The sequence below is a fragment of the Procambarus clarkii genome, chromosome 53 (assembly GCF_040958095.1).
Source record: "Procambarus clarkii isolate CNS0578487 chromosome 53, FALCON_Pclarkii_2.0, whole genome shotgun sequence".
Lineage (NCBI taxonomy): Eukaryota > Metazoa > Arthropoda > Malacostraca > Decapoda > Cambaridae > Procambarus > Procambarus clarkii.
This window is the reverse complement of record NC_091202.1, coordinates 32524002-32546055: the sequence shown is the minus strand read 5'-3', so window position 1 is coordinate 32546055 and position 22054 is coordinate 32524002. Positions and strand designations below refer to the sequence as shown.

At 42.6% G+C, this 22054-nt stretch overlaps 1 protein-coding gene across 2 annotated transcripts in view; it reads left to right on the top strand.

Annotated features, from left to right (window-relative positions):
* LOC123767103 (whirlin) overlaps positions 1–22054 on the top strand; it is a 379357-nt gene that overhangs the window by 221082 nt on the left and 136221 nt on the right. For both annotated transcript variants that reach the window (XM_069304866.1, XM_069304868.1), the window contains exon 4: positions 13169–13344. In XM_069304866.1, the coding sequence (XP_069160967.1) occupies positions 13169–13344 (176 nt within the window). The remainder of the gene's footprint in view (positions 1–13168; positions 13345–22054) is intronic.

Genomic DNA, 22054 nt, shown 5'->3' with positions numbered 1-22054 from the left:
GTCATGGCTTGGCGCTTTCCCGACAATTCCCTTCCCTTCCCATGGCGTTCCAAAACGCATTAATCTTGCTGTGCAAGGGCTTAGTGCTTTGGGTGTCGGACATTTCCGACAACCATCCTACACTCCCACTATCCCTCCATACCATCCCGTATTTTCCTAGATTGCCAGAGCGCATTTGACATTGTACCGCCTACAGGATAGAGAAGCAGCCTGGGGATAGGTGGCAAAACAACGAACTGGATAAGAGAGTAGATAAAGGACGGTAATCAATCAGTCCCAGAGAAATGATTTCAAATTGGAGGAATGTCCTTAGCGAGGTGCCACAAGGGTCGGTCCTGGGACCCCCTCTTGTTCCTAATTGATGTGAACGACCTGCATGAGGGAGTGAGGTCGTACGTGCCAATACTTGCTGGTGACTTCAAGTTGATGAGGAATGTATTGCTGGAAGTTACAGGAGGACCTCAACAAACTCCAGGAATTGGTAAACAAATAGTTTCTGGAATTCGGTCCCATCAGTTGTGAGTGGATGGGAAAGGAAAAGATGAAGATGGAAGAGGAAGAAACGAGACCAGATCTAAACAATAAGGGGGAAGTAATATGAAAGTAAGTATTTTGCAGTAACAGAAAGAGTATACTAATTTATATATATATATATATATATATATATATATATATATATATATATATATATATATATATATATGTCGTACCTAGTAGCCAGAACTCACTTCTCAGCCTACTATGTATGGCCCGATTTGCCTAACAAGCCAAGTTTTCCTGAATTAATATATTTTCTCTAAATTTTTTCTTATGAAATGATAAAGCTACCCATTTCATTATGTATGAGGTCAATTTTTGTTCATTGGAGTTAAAATTAACGTAGATATATGACCGAACCTATCCAACCCTACCTAACCTAACCTAACCTATCTCTATAGGTTAGGTTGGGTTATGTAGCCCAAAAAGTTAGGTTAGGTTAGGTTAGGTAGGTTAGGTAGTCGAAAAACAATTAATTCATGAAAACTTGGCTTATTAGGCAAATCGGGCCTTGCATAGTAGGCTGAGAAGTGAGTTCTGGCTACTAGGTACGACATTATATATATATATATATATATATATATATATATATATATATATATATATATATATATATATATATTTTATTAAATATGACCGAAAAAGTAAGATTAATAATTCTAACACGAATTTTCTCAATCTTTCGTACATTATGCTTCACTGTTGGAGGTAAATCAAAAATCACTTCTCCAAAATTCATTTTTATTTCTAGTCTGACGCGACACGGGCGCGTTTCGTAAAACTTATTACATTTTCAAAGACTTCACAAATACACAACTGATTAGAACTTGCATTTCCCTGATTTTATATCTACTTTTGAGTGAGGTGGGAAGGGTGATGTGGCATTACATTTGAGTGAGGTGGGAAGGATGATGTGGCATTAGAGGATATTAATAGGGTATTAAAAGTATCAACACAAGACAGAACACGAAACAATGGATATTGAATAGAAGTGTTTGTAGAAAGCCTATTGGTCCATATTTCTTGATGCTTCTATATTGGAGCGGAGTCTTGAGGTGGGTAGAATATAGTTGTGCAATAATTGGCTGTTGATTGCTGGTGTTGACTTCTTGATGTGTAGTGCCTCGCAAACGTCAAGCCGCCTGCTATCGCTGTATCTATCGATGATTTCTGTGTTGTTTACTAGGATTTCTCTGGCGATGGTTTGGTTATGGGAAGAGATTATATGTTCCTTAATGGAGCCCTGTTGTTTATGCATCGTTAAACGCCTAGAAAGAGATGTTGTTGTCTTGCCTATATACTGGGTTTTTTGGAGCTTACAGTCCCCAAGTGGGCATTTGAAGGCATAGACGACGTTAGTCTCTTTTAAAGCGTTCTGTTTCGTGTCTGGAGAGTTTCTCATGAGTAGGCTGTGTTGTTCCTAGTAAACAACACAGAAATCATCGATAGATACAGCGATAGCAGGCGGCTTGACGTTTGCGAGGCACTACACATCAAGAAGTCAACACCAGCAATCAACAGCCAATTATTGCAAAACTATATTCTACCCACCTCAAGACTCCGCTCCAATATAGAAGCATCAAGAAATATGGACCAATAGGCTTTCTACAAACACTTCTATTCAATATCCATTGTTTCGTGTTCTGTCTTGTGTTGATACTTTTAATACCCTATTAATATCCTCTAATGCCACATCATCCTTCCCACCTCACTCAAATGTAATGCCACATCACCCTTCCCACCTCACTCAAAAGTAGATATAAAATCAGGGAAATGCAAGTTCTAATCAGTTGTGTATTTGTGAAGTCTTTGAAAATGTAATAAGTTTTACGAAACGCGCCCGTGTCGCGTCAGACTAGAAATAAAAATGAATTTTGGAGAAGTGATTTTTGATTTACCTCCAACAGTGAAGCATAATGTACGAAAGATTGAGAAAATTCGTGTTAGAATTATTAATCTTACTTTTTCGGTCATATTTAATAAAATATGTCTACAGGAAAGACTGCTACCAAAATATACTAATATATATATATATATATATATATTATTATTAAATATGACCGAAAAAGTAAGATTAATAATTCTAACACGAATTTTCTCAATCTTTCGTACATTATGCTTCACTGTTGGAGGTAAATCAAAAATCACTTCTCCAAAATTCATTTTTATTTCTAGTCTGACGCGACACGGGCGCGTTTCGTAAAACTTATTACATTTTCAAAGACTTCACAAATACACAACTGATTAGAACGTATCTCTGATTTTATATCTACATTTGAGTGAGGTGGGAAGGGTGATGTGGCATTAACACAAGACAGAACAGGAGGGGATATTAATAGGGTATTAAAAGTATCAACACAAGACAGAACAGAAACAATGGGTATTGAATAGAAGACGGAAAAGGAATGGAACAAACGGAAACAAACAAAAGGAAAAGGAACAAACATAGGAATGTGCCTAAATGCCAACAGCGACTGCCCTGACAGGTACAAGAGGAGTGTTGTTAACGCATACGTCGACCGTGCTCTCAGCCACAGCTCAGAATGGAAGCAAGTCGACGAAGAACTCTGTAGGGTAAGGCAGGTCCTAGTCAATAACGGCTTCTCCAATGGTTTCATCGAAGACATCATAAGAAGGAAAGTGAAAAGCCATGCAACCTCTGAAGAGACAACTAACACAACACCTATACCCCCTATTAGACTATTTTACAGGAACTTCTTTTCCACAGCTCATAAAACGGGGAAAGGGTCCTGAAAGATATTGTTAATAGAAACGTTATCCCTACAGACAAAAATCAGAGGATACAACTGACGATTTACTATAAAACCAGAAAAACGGCCAGCCTACTCATGAGAAACTCTCCAGACACAAAACAGAACGCTTTAAAAGAGACTAACGTCGTCTATGCCTTCAAATGCCCACTTGGGGACTGTAAGCTCCAAAAAAACCAGTATATAGGCAAGACAACAACATCTCTTTCTAGGCGTTTAACGATGCATAAGCAACAGGGCTCCATTAAGGAACATATAATCTCTTCCCATAACCAAACCATCGCCAGAGAAATCCTAGTAAACAACACAGAAATCATCGATAGATACAGCGATAGCAGGCGGCTTGACGTTTGCGAGGCACTACACATCAAGACGTCAACACCAGCAATCAACAGCCAATTATTGCACAACTATATTCTACCCACCTCAAGACTCCGCTCCAATATAGAAGCATCAAGAAATATGGACCAATAGGCTTTCTACAAACACTTCTATTCAATACCCATTGTTTCTGTTCTGTCTTGTGTTGATACTTTTAATACCCTATTAATATCCCCTCCTGTTCTGTCTTGTGTTAATGCCACATCACCCTTCCCACCTCACTCAAATGTAGATATAAAATCAGAGATACGTTCTAATCAGTTGTGTATTTGTGAAGTCTTTGAAAATGTAATAAGTTTTACGAAACGCGCCCGTGTCGCGTCAGACTAGAAATAAAAATGAATTTTGGAGAAGTGATTTTTGATTTACCTCCAACAGTGAAGCGTAATGTACGAAAGATTGAGAAAATTCGTGTTAGAATTATTAATCTTACTTTTTCGGTCATATTTAATAATATATGTCTACAGGAAAGACTGCTACCAAAATATACTAATATATATATATATATATATATATATATATATATGTCGTACCTAGTAGCCAGAACGCACTTCTCTGCCTTCTATTCAAGGCCCGATTTGCCTAATAAGCCAAGTTTTCATGAATTAATTGTTTTTCGACTACCTAACCTACCTAACCTAACCTAACTTTTTCGGCCACCTAACCTAACCTAACCTATAAAGATAGGTTAGGTTAGGTAGGGTTGGTTAGGTTCGGTCATATATCTACGTTAATTTTAACTCCAATAAAAAAAAATTGACCTCATACATAATGAAATGGGTAGCTTTATCATTTCATAAGAAAAAAATTAGAGAAAATATATTAATTCATGAAAACTTGGCTTATTAGGCAAATCGGGCCTTGCATAGTAGGCTGAAAAGTGCGTTCTGGCTACTAGGTACGACATATATTATATATATATATATATATATATATATATATATATATATATATATATATAATATATATATATATATATATATATATATATAATATATATATATATATATATATATATATATAATATATATATATATATATATATATGCGGAAAATCCACAGAGAAATATGAAAGGAGGTGAACGTTTCGGCTTTGTTAAAGCCTTTGTCAACACCAGACTGACTAAGGAGAAGGGAGAAGGGGAGGATATATAGGCCGACACCTGACCAACCCATCCCTAGGGTTGGTCAGGTGTAATTAACCAAAAAAGGTATAGCTTAGCTTAGAATGGTCAAAGAGGATTAAGCGGTCAGAGAATAAGGATGAAAGATTAAAGAAAAGCCTCATGAACACACAATATATGAATATACAATTATAATGAGACATTGTAAGCCTCTCTATCAGAGTTGTTTCTTAAACTGTTGTGCAATATTATAACTTAAAAATGGATCAAGTTTGTACATTCCAGTACTAACATTAAGAAGATTTGGACACTGACTGATTAGAGCAGACTCAATCAAATTCCGTTCCACGAAATCCCCACAATTGGTAATGGTTTTTGCCCCATTCCAGTTAATATTGTGATCGCATAAACTCGTATGTAGATACAATGCATTAGACGTTTGGGCAGTTCTTATACTATAAGCATGTTGTGACAACCGCAATTGTAAGGACTTTCCTGTTTGTCCAAGGTACACAAAATCACAATCATTGCAGGGAATCGGATACACACAACCTGCTGTATCAGGGGGAGTTTTTTATTAAATTGGATTTGATCGTACTATTAGTAAACACCAAATTTATATTAAGTTTCTTAAAAATCAGAGACAATTTTTCAAGTCCACTCGCATAAGGTACCACCAATGAGTTAATAATTTTTGGTTTCGCCTTAGGGACGTGATTATAAAACGTACGCTTGGCTTGTACAAACGAGAAATCCAAAAACCTCTTAGGATATTGTAAACTCTTCCCAATTTCATATATTTTAGCAATCTCTTCATCAAAAAACTCAGGGCTGCAAATCCTCAAAGCTCGTAGAAACATTCCTGAAAATACTGCCTGTTTAACTTTACTATGATGATTCGAATAAAAATGAACATACGACCCCACGTTGGTAGGTTTCCTATACACATTAAATTTGAACTTTCTAGTGACTCTATGAATCATAATGTCCAAAAACGGAAGAGTACCATTTTCCTCAGTTTCACAAGTGAATTTTATTGAAGGTACCAAAGAATTGAGTTCATTAAGAAAAACTATCTGGTCTTTGTTGCACGGCCATAAGCACAAAATATCATCAACATACCTAAACCAAACTACATTAGCCGGGATAATCCTGGATAAGATTTTTGTTTCAAAGAATTCCATATACAAATTGCTTAAAACTGGGGACAGGGGATTGCCCATCGCCATACCAAATGTTTGTTTGAAAAATTTTCCATTAAAACTAAAATAATTGTCTTTTATACACAATTTAATAAGTTCCAATACTTTATTGGTCTGCAAGCTCAAATTATATTTAGGCAGTTCCTCACGTAGAAATTCTAACAGATCATCAACAGGAACTTTAGTGAATAAAGAGGTCACATCGAAACTTATAAGTTTAAAATCAAAATTTAAATTCAGTGTGGATAGCTTATTAACTAAGTCCACATTGTTTTATAATCACGTCCCTAAGGCGAAACCAAAAATTATTAACTCATTGGTGGTACCTTATGCGAGTGGACTTGAAAAATTGTCTCTGATTTTTAAGAAACTTAATATAAATTTGGTGTTCACTAATAGTACGATCAAATCCAATTTAATAAAAAAAAATCCCCTGATACAGCAGGTTGTGTGTATTCGATTCCCTGCAATGATTGTGATTTTGTGTACCTTGGACAAACAGGAAAGTCCTTACAATTGCGGTTGTCACAACATGCTTATAGTATAAGAACTGCCCAAACGTCTAATGCATTGTATCTACATACGAGTTTATGCGATCACAATATTAACTGGAATGGGGCAAAAACCATTACCAATTGTGGGGATTTCGTGGAACGGAATTTGATTGAGTCTGCTCTAATCAGTCAGTGTCCAAATCTTCTTAATGTTAGTACTGGAATGTACAAACTTGATCCATTTTTAAGTTATAATATTGCACAACAGTTTAAGAAACAACTCTGATAGAGAGGCTTACAATGTCTCATTATAATTGTATATTCATATATTGTGTGTTGATGAGGCTTTTCTTTAATCTTTCATCCTTATTCTCTGACCGCTTAATCCTCTTTGACCATTCTAAGCTAAGCTATACCTTTTTTGGTTAATTACACCTGACCAACCCTAGGGATGGGTTGGTCAGGTGTCGGCCTATATATCCTCCCCTTCTCCCTTCTCCTTAGTCAGTCTGGTGTTGACAAAGGCTTTAACAAAGCCGAAACGTTCACCTCCTTTCATATTTCTCTGTGGATTTTCCGCATAAAATGATCAGTGTTTTGTGATCGTCAATTGCATATATATATATATATATATATATATATATAATATATTATATATATATATATATATATATATATATATATATATTATATATATATATTATATATATATATATATATATATATATATTATATATATATATATATATATATATTTATATATATATATATATATATTATATATATATATATATATATATTATATATATATATATATATATATATATATATATATATAATATATATATATATAATATATATATGAAAGAGAGAATGAAGTGAATTAATATAATCCCAACACTTAGGCAGTAAGGAGACATAAACAGCATATGAGAAGCCGCCAAACGTCAGAACGTTGTTTAGAAACCTGATTGATTTGATTGAGAAAGATTAAGCCACCCAAGAGGTGGCACGGGCATGAATAGCCCGTAAGTGGTGGCCCTTTTAAACCATTACCAGTATCAAGAGATGATACTGGAGATCTGTGGAGGTGCGACTGCACCCTGCGTGACGGGAGATGTCTCCCAGACCAAATGGTGACCAAATGGTCCAAGAAACCTGAATCACGACTCCTTCAAACCCTTCTACAAAGAAAGGTTTGCAACAAGATTGCTGCCGGAGCTAAGAGGATCAAGCAATGAGGACAGGCTAATGGAACTAAATCTCACAACCCTAGAACAGAGGAGATCTGATCACAACATACAAGACATAGAGGTGACTAGAGAGGGTGGACAAGGACAGCATCTTCAAAGCGAGAGGCAGTATGACAAGAGGACACAGATGGATGCTGCAAATGCAAATTAGCCGAAGAATTTTAAGGAAATACTGGGAGCTTGATGACCAGACCACACACTAGAATGTGAAGGGACGACGACGTTTCGGTCCGTCCTGGACCATTCTCAAGTCGATTCTCAAGGTCAAGACTGGGGCCTTGTACGGGTTGTCAGCGAGTGTAATGCGCTGAATGAAGAAGTTGTGGAAGCCACCTCCTTCTAAAACTTTATAGCTAGATTCGACAAAGAATTCGAATGTGAGAACAGTTCAGTTGTTGTATAATACGTGCAACACGTGCAACACGTGCAAGAGGCGTGGTATAAAGAGCTTGATCTCACGGTCACGTTGTTGCTAATAGGGAAGAGCTGATAGATAAAATTCCCCATCTACCACAACTCCTTCACAGCATCCCAACCTCTTGGGCTGGACGGTAGAGCGACGGTCTTGCTTTATGCAGGTCGGTGTTCAATCCCCGACCGTTCAAGTGGTTGAGCACCATTCCCTTCCCCCCATCCCCCCGTCCCATCCCAAATCCTTATCCTGATTCCTTCCAAGGGCTATATTGTCGTAATGGCCTGGCGCTTTCCCCTGATAGCTCCCTCCCACCCTTCTCCAGACCCTCCCAAAACGGCTCCTGCTGCCACAACCCCCTTCAAACCACCACCCAAAAAGTTCAACCACCACCCACAAAAAAAAAAAAAAAATTCGCCCGTCTTCAGTAATTCGCCCGAACCGCCTCGTGCATTTCAGTGTATTTTTCAAGACATAACGAATCACTTTGTTTTTGTCCGCCTGCAACTCTGGGCTCAAAGGTCGTGCAGTGGTGCTCAGGCAGCGAGGACGACGACGCCGCCGTCGTCGTGGTCGTCGTCGTCGTCGTCGTCGTGGTAACAGCAGGGATGAACCGCCATACAGAAAGTAGATCCCAAACATGTCCTGGTGTAAACATTGGGACGTCATAGACATCACAGACACACACACACACACACACAGCTCCTGCTCACTCCTGTGTCAAACACAGAAGTGGAGCTCTTATTTTGGGTTAGGTTAGGGTAGGTTTGATCAGGTTAGGTTGGGTTAAGCGACATTAGGTTAGGTTAGGCTGGGTTATGCTGGATAGGTTGGGTAAGGCTTGTTTTCAGGGGTAACTATGACTTAGAGGAGTACGTACTGAACCTTCTAATCCTAAGGAGAGATTGAGAGAGAGAGGAGAAAGGAGGAGAAGAGAGAGAGGAGAAAGAGAGAGGAGAAGAGCAACAGGAAACCGGGTGAAAGACAGAAACAAACATGTGGAAAAGAAGGAAGAGGATAAGAGGAGAGGTGACAAGCCAAAATAATTTTTTGTTTGTATACCCAACCACTTGGGCTGGACGGTCCTCGCTTCATGCAGGTCGGCGTTCAATCCCCGACCGTCCAAGTGGTTGGCCATCATTCCCCCCCCCAACCCCCCGTCCCATCCCAAATCCTTATCCTGACCACTTTCAAGTGTTATATAGTCGTTATGGCTTGGCGCTTTCTCCTGATAGTTACCTTCCCCTGTAGGCCAAGAAGATAAGGATTGGAAGAGACGTAAGAGAACAGGAACAAACAACAAAGGTAAATAGGTAAGACAGGAGTAGACAGAAGACGAGAGTAAGGGAAAATATAGATAAGAGAAAAATTTGATGACAGAAAGAGGGGACCAGAAGAGCAAAGAGGAATAGGGTAATACAGGAAGAGGAAAAAAAATGTATTATCGAGCAAGAAAATAAATTATAAGAGCAGGGAGAGATGGGGAGTAGGAGAATGAGGAAGCAGAAGAGAGCGACTTTGATAAAAATAAGAAACGAAAAAAGGGGGGGGGAAGGTTATCTTGAGATGATTTCGGGGCTTTTTAGTGTCCCCGCGGCCCGGTCCTCGACCAGGCCTCCACCCCCCAGGAAGCAGCCCGTGACAGCTGACTAGCACCCAGGTACCTATTTTACTGCTAGGTAACAGGGGCATAGGGTGAAAGAAACTCTGCCCATTGTTTCTCGCCGGCGCCTGGGATCGATCGCAGGACCACAGGATCACAAGTCCAGCGTGCTGTCCGTTCCCGGCCGACTGGGGAAATAGAAATATACACATGAGAAAGAACGAGAGATCAAAATATCAGCATTAACGAGATAGAGAACAACTTGGAAACAGATGACAAAGATGGATATTTAAGACGATTCAGAAGCCCGAAATAAATAATAATAATAATAAAAATAAATGTCACCTAAGAAATAAATAGTAATAAATTAAGAATAAAGCGAAGGGAAGAAATAGAGCCAAAGATGGTAAAATAAATGTGTGGCCAGACAGAAAAAAAAGAGGAGGACGTAACACAGAGACAAAGAAAACACCGAGTCTAGGAAATGGAATAAAGGAATTACAGCATTCTTCAGCAGTCGTTCTCTTTAATTGGCATCGTTCATTCTCCCCTTTATGTTTTCCCTCACGCTGCTTTGTCCTATTCCTCTTTATATGCCCTTCTACTCTATCCTTTTTTTCTTAATTGAATTATCATCATTATTATATATTCATGTAAGAGTCAAACAGGCATGCAATTTAGAATTACATTCAGAAACAATTTTGATTGCAGTGAATGAAGCTAATGACTGATGCAGTGCTAACAACAGTGTAACAGGCCTGAACACAGTGTCAGAGAGAGAGAGACATTTGGAAATATCTAGGCAACAACAACTGCATTCAAGCAGCCTTTAATTTCAGTCAAATAAACTAACCAAATGTTACAAGAATTGTTGAGACGCACAAACCTTTTTGTAAGAGCAATTGAAAACTGATTCCTGAGGCATTACTGTATATTACAGAGCTATCAAGGGGGGAGGGGGAAATAGGACTAAGTGGTAGTGAATAAATAGAAATTTTGGGAAAAAGGTGGTAAAGAAATGACCAAGGGAAATGACCTCAGGAGGCCTGGTCGACGACCGGGCCGCGGGGACACTAAGCCCCGGAAGCACCTCAAGGTAAGGGCCAGATTCACGATGCAGATACGCAAGTATTTACGAACGTATATATATTTCCTCAATCCTTGACGGCTTTGGTTACATTTATTAAACATTTTACAACTGTGAAAACTTGCCAATCATCAGTTGTTATTGTTATAAACAGCCTCCTGGTGCTTCGGAGCTCATTAACTGTTCATTAATTGTAAACAAAGCCGCCAAAGATTGAGAAAAGGTGTACAGGTTCGTAAGCACTTACGTGAACTTACGTGAACTTACGTGAACTCGTAACTGCTTCGTGAATCTAGTCCCAGGTCACACAATTGAAAACCAGTGATGGGAAACCAATCACAAGGGCATGTTGCAAACAACTGCCGATAATCTAACAATTGTAATCCCTGCTTCAGCCATCAGGGAGACTCAGACAAGTAGAGAACAGATGATTACATTAATGACTCTTGAGTGGGGCTTGTCCCTCGATAGAATTCTTGGTGAATCGGATACTTTTGATATCGTTCGCCTTATGGGTTTCTGTTCTCGTACAATTGGCATCCTTGGTGATAATTAGCGCCCTCTGATTATTGCTCACTTTGATGGTGCTACACATTCTTTAATTTCCTGGGGGCCTCGTAGCCTGGTGGATAGCGCGCAGGATTCGTAATTCTGTGGCGCGGGTTCGATTCCCGCACGAGGCAGAAACAAATGGGCAAAGTTTTTCACCCTAAGTGCCCCTGTTACCTAGCAGTAAATAGGTACCTGGGAGTTAGTCAGCTGTCACGGGCTGCTTCCTGGGGTGTGTGTGTGGTGTGGGGAAAAAAAAAAAAAAAAAAAGTAGTTAGTAAACAGTTGATTGACAGTTGAGAGGCGGGCCGAAAGAGCAAAGCTCAACCCCCGCAAAAACACAACTAGTAAACACATCCTTCCCGGTTTGGTGCCTTCTTCTGATAATTACCTTACCTTACCTCTTGGGTGGGGTGGGGGGGGGGTGAGCTCACCTATTCACTGAATGTTTGTGGTGAAAATTTGAACACAAACCTGAATGGAGTGGAATGGAAGAGACATTTGAACATCACTTGAAATGAATGAGAAACTCTATATATATATATCACATGAAAAATTATTATTTCTCATTTCTTTCTCATTCTTCTATCTCTCTTCTATCATTGGTTAGTCATTATACGCATCTTTGTACTCCTCTTTGTATTCATCTTTGAACTCATCTTTGTATTTTGTAATATTTTTTTTCATTCTCATCTGAATTTTCTTCCTGCGACTTGTTGATATTAGTTTTATGTTTCAGGTTCCTTGCTTATTACTCCTGCTGTAGCTAGGTGACACACTTGCTTCTCCTGCTGTAGCTAGGTGACACACTTGCTTCTCCTGCTGTAGCTAGGTAATACACTTGCTTCTCCTGCTGTAGCTAGGTAATACACTTGCTTCTCCTGCTGTAGCTAGGTAATACACTTGCTTCTCCTGCTGTAGCTAGGTAATACACTTGCTTCTCCTGCTGTAGCTAGGTAATACACTTGCTTCTCCTGCTGTAGCTAGGTAATACACTTGCTTCTCCTGCTGTAGCTAGGTAATACACTTGATTCTCCTGCTGTAGCTAGGTAATACACTTGCTTCTCCTGCTGTAGTTAGGTGACACACTTGCTTCTCCTGCTGTAGTTAGGTAATACACTTGCTTCTGCTGTAGTTAGGTGACACACTTGCTTCTCCTGCTGTAGCTAGGTGACACACTTGCTTCTCCTGCTGTAGCTAGGTAATACACTTGCTTCTCCTGCTGTAGTTAGGTGACACACTTGCTTCTCCTGCTGTAGTTAGGTAATACACTTGCTTCTCCTGCTGTAGTTAGGTGACACACTTGCTTCTCCTGCTGTAGCTAGGTGACACACTTGCTTCTCCTGCTGTAGCTAGGTAATACACTTGCTTCTCCTGCTGTAGTTAGGTGACACACTTGCTTCTCCTGCTGTAGTTAGGTAATACACTTGCTTCTCCTGCTGTAGCTAGGTAATACACTTGCTTCTCCTGCTGTAGCTAGGTAATACACTTGCTTCTCCTGCTGTAGTTAGGTGACACACTTGCTTCTCCTGCTGTAGCTAGGTAATACACTTGCTTCTCCTGCTGTAGCTAGGTGACACACTTGCTTCTCCTGCTGTAGCTAGGTGACACACTTGCTTCTCCGGCTGTAGTTAGGTGACACTCCCCTGCTTCTCCTGCTGTAGTTAGGTGACACACTGGCTTCTCCTGTTGTAGCTAGGTGCCAGACTCCCCTGACGCAGGTTAGGTTGACACTGACCCGTTCCACCGCCGCAGGTAGGCGACCAGATCCTGGAGGTGAACGCGGAGAGCTTCCTGGCGGTGACGCACGACACCGCCGTCAACATCCTGAAGTACTCCCGGCGGCTGCGGCTGACGGTGCGACGCGTGGGGAAGGTGCCCCACTCCTGCACCACCTACGACAGGCGCTGCTGGCCTCCGGCCCACACCAAGTGAGTGACCGCGTCCCTCTGATCTTGTGTGTGTGTGTCTTGTTGGTTCTTTCTTCACTTTGCTGACTTGCCTTTCTTCTCTACTGTTATTTTCTCCCTTTCTCTCTCTTCTTTCTCTCTCCTTTCTCCCTCCTTTCTCCCTCCTTTCTCCCTCCTTCCTTCCTTCTCTCTCTCTCTCTCTCTCTCTCTCTCTCTCTCTCTCTCTCTCTCTCTCTCTCTCTCTGTCTCTCTGTCTCTCTCTCTCTCTCTCTCTCTCTCTCTCTCTCTCTCTCTCTCTCTCTCTCTCTCTCTCTCTCTCTCTCTCTGTCTCTCTGTCTCTCTCTCTCTCTCTCTGTCTCTCTCTCTCTCTGTCTCTCTCTCTCTCTCTCTCTCTCTCTCTCTCTCTCTCTCTCTCTCTCTCTCTCTCTCTCTCTCTCTCTCTCCCCTGCCTCTCATCTTCCTCTCATTTCTTCTCTCCCTTCTTCCCCTTTTCTCGTTCCCTCCTTCCACTCATCCCTACTTTTTTCTCTCTTTCTCTCCCTCCCTCACTCCCTCATTCACTCTTTCCCTTCATTCATGCCTTCTTGATTCCCTCCCTCCCTGCTCTTCCTTCCCCTCTCACTCTTCCACAATTGTCCCCTCACTTCCCGTCACTACTCCTTCTCTCCATTCCTAAATTCCGTCCCACCATCACAATCCCTCTCACTCTTGTCCTTCCATCTTTGCCTCTTTACCACCTTACCTACCTCCCTATGTCTCTACCTCTACCTCCCATTCCCTACCTCTACCTCCCATTCCCTACCTCTACATTCCTACCTCCCTGCCTCTACCTCCCTACCTCCCTACTTCCCTACTTCCCTCTCTACCTCCCTACCTCTACGTCTCTACCTCTTTATCTCTCTACCCTCTACCTCCCTACCTTTCTACCTCTCACACAAACTATCGCTCCTGCACCATAAGCATCAACATGCCTTAATTTTAACCGAATCATTGTTTCTAGATTCATAGGAGATTGGTGGTAATCCTAGCAGGGGGGTTTAATTCCTGACAGGAGACTGTAATTTGTAGCAGGAGAATGATAAATCCTAGCTAGATGGTCCTAAATCCTAGCTAGAGGGTCCTAACTCCTAGCTGGAGGGTCCTAACTCCTAGCTGGAGGGTCCAAACTCCTAGCTGGAGGGTCCTAACTCCTAGCTGGAGGGTCCTAACTCCTAGCTGGAGGGTCCTAACTCCTAGCTGGAGGGTCCTAACTCCTAGCTGGAGGGTCCTAACTCCTAGCTGGAGGGTCCTAACTCCTAGCTGGAGGGTCCTAACTCCTAGCTGGAGGGTCCTAACTCCTAGCTAGGAGGGTCCTAACTCCTAGCTGGAGGGTCCTAACTCCTAGCTAGAGGGTCCTAACTCCTAGCTAGAGGGTCCTAATTCCTAGGAGACCGGGAATTTCAATGAGAAGAATTTGTAAACTGTCCCTAATTCTTTATTCAAATAGATTATTCTTAGTTCTAGCAGAAATGTGTCAATTCTAAGGAAGCCGTCCTTAGCTTCTAGAAGAAACATTCTAACCCCGTCATTAGAGTCTATAGTCGTTCTTGTTTCTAGTAAAAGGGATTCAATTTTCGTCAAGATAATAATTCCTCGATGGAAAATGAAAATTCCCATCAAAATTCTCAAGAAAATTTCCAAGACGCCCAAGAAAATATAATTCCTCCCATGAGGGGCCCGAATCCCAAACTTTCTTGAGGAAACTTTCAACTTGCAACTGAATCTTGCCCGCTGAATCCCATATATGAGATGTTATTCTTTTGATGTGGGCTTCAGGAGACAGACAGGTTTGGTGTAATATCAACTCCTAGATCTTTCTCTCTGTCCGTTTCGTTAAGGACTTCATCTCCCATTCAGTATCCTTGTGTCTGGCCTCCTGTTTCCACCGCCTAGTTTCATTGTCTTACATTTACTCGGGTTGAACTTTAATAGCCATTTGTTGGACCATGCATTCAGTTATGTCTAAATCTAGAGACCTTGCTGAGATCATCAGCACGACGAATTCCTAGGATCGTCCTAGAAAATTGAACCCTCTGTAATCCTAGCACATAAATCCCTAGTAAAAAATACTAACACATTTCTAATTTCTTGATAGACAATTTATCGAGATGACTAAAGAGGGGGAGGGATTTTTAGAAGAGGGGAGGGGGGCGGGCTAAGAAAATTGTATATTTTCAACTAAATTTTTACTGAAACTTTCCACTTAGTTGTACCTAACAGGAGAAAGGAGAGTCTCTATTATTTGTGTATCGTTAGACTATGTTGGGTGGGAAGTGGTAGGGGAAGATGTTACAGCATGTGAGGGTCGCAGTCCCTCCCAGCCTCTCCCGTCGCAGTCCCTCCCAGCCTCTCCCGTCGCAGTCCCTCCCAGCCTCTCCCGTCGCAGTCCCTCCCAGCCTCTCTCGTCGCAGTCCCTCCTAGCCTCTCCCGTCGCAGTCCCTCCTAGCCTCTCCCGTCGCAGTCCCTCCTAGCCTCTCCCGTCGCAGTCCCTCCCAGCCTCTCCCGTAGCAGTCCCTCCCAGCCTCTCCCGTCGCAGTCCCTCCTAGCCTCTCCCGTCGCAGTCCCTCCCAGCCTCTCCCGTCGCAGTCATATCGCCTCACACTACAGATTAACAACACAAAAGAGACAGGCTACACACATCTGTGCGCACCTAAGCTGCGACTTATCTTAAGAGTCCAGCCTAAACTCCCGCAGGAAGTGATTGCTCCTCCACGCTCGTCGGGGGGGGGATGCAATAAAGTGCTTGGCCCACAGGAACCAATCCCAGAGCTCTTGGGAGGAGAGGCTGATTCGTCCTGATTGCCTCGTGACGCTCTTATCTCGTGACCAATCACCAGCTGCCACGCTGTTGCACTTCCCTGAATGGTCGAGAGCGTTTCAAGAGCAGTGACAAATGACTAGAATTTAATTAAACATATAATCACCAGGTTAAATATGACAAGTCACGTGTTTATAACGATCTGACGTGAATACTGAGGAGCGTTGAGGAGCGTTGCAACGGTAGACGTAATATTCAAGTTCTTGCTGGTACACAAACAATAATTTTAAAAGACCTTTGCAATTGCATTCAGATGAATTTCTCAAGGTTTCTCAGTGCTCCTCACTTCATCAGAAAACATCAGTGTTTCTGTTCCATGTTGCTGTGTTTCTTTATGGTTGTCCAGAGTCTTGGAGTGTGTTGCACTGTTTTGTGTTCCGTCTGTGTGGGGCTCCGTCCGGGTCGTACTGTGTGGGGCTCCATCCGGGTCGCAGTGTGTGGGGCTCCGTCCGGGTCGTACTGTGTGGGGCTCCGTCCGGGTCGCAGTGTGTGGGGCTCCGTCCGGGTCGCAGTGTGTGGGGCTCCATCCGAGTCGCAGTGTGTGGGGCTCCATCCGGGTCGCAGTGTGTGGGGCTCCGTCCGGGTCGCAGTGTGTGGGGCTCCATCCGGGTCGCAGTGTGTGGGGCTCCATCCGGGTCGCAGTGTGTGGGGCTCCGTCCGGGTCGTACTGTGTGGGGCTCCATCCGGGTCGCAGTGTGTGGGGCTCCATCCGAGTCGCAGTGTGTGGGGCTCCGTCCGGGTCGCAGTGTGTGGGGCTCCATCCGGGTCGCAGTGTGTGGGGCTCCATCCGAGTCGCAGTGTGTGGGGCTCCGTCCGGGTCGCACTGAGTGTGGGGCTCCATCTTGCCCACTCACACTTCTCTGGAAAATTATATACATGGCTTTGTTTACCTCTCTGGGCCAGGCTTGTGGGCCTCGGCAGCTCCCACATAGTACATAAAATATTAAAACATGGTAAATGGGACAATTTCGTTTGGTAATGGTGGCTACAAATAGTGGCTACAAATAGTGGATAGAGATCAAAACTATCCTCTCGTTCCGCTACATTTCAGGAGAGTAAATTTTCACCAATTTCGAAGTTGATGATGGATGTGAACTTTACAGTAGTCGCTATATCATCGTTGGTCACATATCTTACAAAGCCATAAAGCCGATTGGGATTTTTCAGTTTTTAAAGAATCTAAAAAAAATGTGCATGGAGAAACAAATTCAACCAAAATACAAAAAATTACCAATAATTTTCTATCGATCATTTGCGAAGATCAGAAAATTTGCAATTATTGTTTTTTTTAATTAATGCCGCTAATATCTATCTATCTAGTGTGGCTAAAGGTTTTTGAAAGTAGGAGAAAATGTGATTTCGATGCAATATTATTATTTTTGTTTGTTAGATATATACAAGAGTTGTTACATTCTTGTACAGCCACTAGTACGCATAGCGTTTCGGGCAGGTCCCTGGAATACGATCTCCGCCGCGAAGAATCGTAAATCGTAAATTATGATCTCTCGGGATCTACGTCATTTTAGTAATGCTGGCGGTGAGAAAGTGACTTGATGCTTGTGTGTTATTTCCCTCTCTCCCAACATCTATCTGTGTCCTCACTCCATCCAATTTCTATCTCCTATTCCTCCCTCTTTCTCCTCTCATCTTTTATTTTCTTTGCGTTTTCTCCATTCATTCCTTCCTCCTCCTCCTCCACCTCCACTTTTAAGCTTCCAATTTCAACCATGTTTCTGTAGCATGAAGCCTATGCAACCTGTTAGAGAAGGAGGTCAGTGTCAGGCAGATATGTGTTCCAGGATCGAGGCGGTTATCTCTGGCTATCCTTATGAGGAATCTTTTTTTTCACTATTAAAACAAGGGGACCCTGGAATATCTATAAGATTTTGGTCTTAGAAGTAATGTCCACTTTGATTAGGGCGTTTTTTCTTTAGTCGCATTGTCTAATTCCGAGCGGGATACGCGTTCTTCCTTATCACCGGCAGGAGGATGATGTACCCCAAGGAAGAGGGAAGCCTAGTAAGCCTCACACACACTTTACTGTTGAAATAGCATTATAGATGCCGTCCTAGCTAAATGGAAAGCAACATTTGTGTAGATAATCTGTTCAATTCCTTCTCAGCTTGACGCCTGTCAGTACCAGAGCAAAAGTTATGTGCGTACTTGAACTGGGTGCAGGCGATGAGTCACAATAACGTGGCTAAATTATGTTGACCAGACCACACACTAGAAGGTGAAGGGACGACGACGACGTTTCGGTCCGTCCTGGACCATTCTCAAGTCGATTGTCGACTTGAGAATGTCTGGGTCTTGCGGTGGGCAACGGAGCCTGGCTTTCGGTTCTCACCATGTTAGTCATACACTTACGTTATATACGAAGATGTCACACTAACCAACACATATATTTAATCGAACACATTAGATGTTTTCCGTAGGTTGAATTTTTAAAGGCGCTTGTCCCCACATCTCACATCACTCAAGGTTACGTACATCTATTGATTAGTTGTGAGCATTAGCCCATACTCCCATGGGGTTAACCTGAGGCTATCCTCAATTAGATTCGATGTGAACAAGACTATTAAATTCCTCTATATGCTCGGTCTAACATATGAGGTTAGTTTTGCCCCTATATTGAGAGGGGGGGGGGGGTTGTGGGATGTTGATTGGTTCTGCAGCTATAATATTAAGGCCCAGAAATAAATATAAAGTAAATATTTAGGTTATTTACTCGGCTATTAGAGTAGCCTATTAGAATAGCTTCTAGACTTTTAATGGCGCTGTTTGACACGCTCAGGAGTGCTTGCTGGTCTCATAAGAATTTATTTCAGAGTGCAGATTTGAAAGGGGGTCCCACTATTATCTTATTATTTGCGTCCTTGTTATTTGCACTCCAGGGAGTACAGTTTGAATGATTTCATATGGTCCCTCAATTATAGAAGTTATATATGAACGCTTGAACCAACTTGGACCCTTCAAGATGTTAGACCTGTCATTCTGTGATTTCCATCCGGGGATTGGAGAAGCTGCCTTTGTTTCTTACCAGCATTGTTGGTCTACCTTTCTTTGCCCCAACCAGCTAAGGGTGATAAGAAGGATGATTGATTGATTAAGATTAAGCCAACCAGGAGGTGGCACGGGCATGAATAGCCCGTAAAACGCCTATCCTTACGGTTCTACCACAGGATTGTGATCCTCGGGTATAGCTCAATAATACGGAACATACAGACACCTGGGGCCAGATTCACGAAGTAGTTCCTCAAGTACTTACGAACGTGTACATCTTTCCCCAATCTTTGACGGCTTTGGTTACAATTATTAAACAGTTTACAAGCATGAAAACTTCCCAATCAACTGTTGTTATTGTTGTAAACAGCCTCCTGGTGCTTCGGAGCTCATTAACTGTTTAATAATTGTAAACAAAGCCGCCAAAGATTGAGACAAGATGTACAGGTTAGTAAGTGCTTGCGTAACTGCTTCGTGAATCTGGCCCTTGATCCTAGCCGCTACAGTCCCTGCAAACACAAACCGTAACTGGCCCCTAGTTTCCGCTTGTTACGACTTGTAATAAAGTTGTTACATCTTGCCATAACGTTTTTATGACGTATAAGAACGTTACAACTTGTTAGGAAGTGTTAAAACTTGTCCGAATGTTGTAGCCACGTTGTTGTCTCGTCGTGTGTATGTTTGGCGGGGTGTAGCGCTAGCTAGGAATTTTAGACGGGCTGAGTTCTGGATATTCTGCTTTGGTCTTGAAGATGGCTAAGGACGGGGTCCTGACTGGCTGAGTGGACAGCGCTCGGGATTCGTAGCACTAAGGTTCCATGTTCGATCCCCGGCGGAGGCGGAAACGAATATGCAGGGGTTCTTTCACCCTGAGGCTCCTGTTCACCCAGCAGTAAATAGGTACCTGGAAGTTAGACAGCGGCTACGGGCTGCTTCCTGGGGGATGTGTAACAAAAAAGGAGGCCTGGTCGAGGACCGGGCCTCGGGGACGCTAAGCCCCGAAATCATCTCAAGATAATCTCAAGAAGATGATGGTAGATCGTAAAATAATGTGAGTTGGATGTTGATAGCTGGTTAAGGCTGTTTTATATGTTTTTTGGCCAATATTTAAAGATCTGTTGTTGTTGATTAGTCTCTCTCAGGTGTTTACTAGTTGTGTTTTTACGGGGGTTGAGCTTTGCTCTTTCGGCCCGCCTCTCAACTGTCAATCAACTGTTTACTAACTACTTTACTAACTACTTTTTTTTTTTTTTTTTTCCCACACCACACACACACACCCCAGGAAGCAGCCCGTGACAGCTGACTAACTCCCAGGTACCTATTTACTGCTAGGTAACAGGGGCATTCAGGGTGAAAGAAACTTTGCCCATTTGTTTCTGCCTCGTGCGGGAATCGATGATCTGGTGATGATCTGGCTTTGTGTAGAAATTATTTGTTGTTTGATGGATGCTTGTTTGCCCATCATGGAGATCCTTGACAAAGATGATGTTGTCTTGCCTATATATTGAGATCCTTTGGGGCTAACAGCAGTGCCGTCTTAACGCAGCTGCACTCTGGGCAGTTGCCCCATGGTGCCCCATGGTGCCCCATGGTGCCCCATGGTGCCATTTTGTTCATGAGAGATATCGTGGCTGATAGTGGATAATTAGTCGACCTCTCATTGGAAAGCACTGTAATGCACATCGCTCTTCATATTGTGTTTATAATATAAATAATTTATAATGTAAATTATTTACGGCGGTAATCCTGCACTTTAGCAGATAGGAGAGGCCCATCATCTGGGTAAGGGGCCCCCATGTGGGGGGGGGCCCCCATCTAGGTAGGAGCTCATGGGTGGGCCCCCCCCCCCCATCTAGGTAGGAGCTCAACATCTTGGTAGGGGCCCACCAACTTGGTAGGGGCCCACCAACTTGGTAAGGGGCCACCAACTTGGTAGGGGGGCCCACCATCTGAGTAGAGGGTCCCTGTGTAAGACTTTGCCTAGGGTCTCACTGCTGTTAAGACGGGACTGGCTGGCTGTCCCCGAGTGGGCATGCAAAGCCATAGAAGACATTCATCTCCCTCAAGGTGTTTCACTTAGTGTCGGGAGAGTTCCTTTTGGGCAAATTGGCAGTTTTCTTGCTTTTGTTGTCAGTTATCAACTCAATCTTCCGGTTACTATCGGTAGTGGTCTATGATTAATATTTGTCCAAGACTCTTTCCTCTGTTTGGGGAGCTGTTAAAAAGACGGTTCTGGAGAATCGTTTATTAAGTGGGACGGATATTGTAGTGATGATCGTTTAACCGGAGGCACCATAACTGGCCGACCCGTCACAGTGTTCAAGAGAGAACTGGATAAGCACCTCCAAAGGATACCTGATCAACCAGGCTGTGACTCGTACGTCAGGCTGCGAGCAGCCGCGTCCAACAGCCTGGTTGATCAGTCCGGCAACCAGGAGGCCTGGTCGACGACCGGGCCGCGGGGACGCTAAGCCCCGAAAGCACCTCAAGGTAACCTCAAGGTAAGGTAACCATGGCGGTTCACCTTCCGCTTAGTGATGTCTTCGATATTCGTTTGAGAATCCATTACTGCTACGTCCTTCGCCATTCTGGTTGGCAGTAGAGGTGTGTGCGAGGGCGCGGTTAATATCGACGTCGACAACACTGCTCTTGCACCTATCAGAATACTCGCCTCTAGCATCTAGGCAGATTTCTATGATGATTAGCTTGATATAGGCACCAGTATTAATACCACTTTTCCTTTGACAGAAAGACAGGTAAAGCTAGGAAAGGCAGCTTTTCTTCACTCTCCATCTCATAAGTGAAACTTAGCATGGCACATTACTCGAAGCTAGCGCCAGTCTAGCTTCATGCAGGTCGGCGTTCAATGCC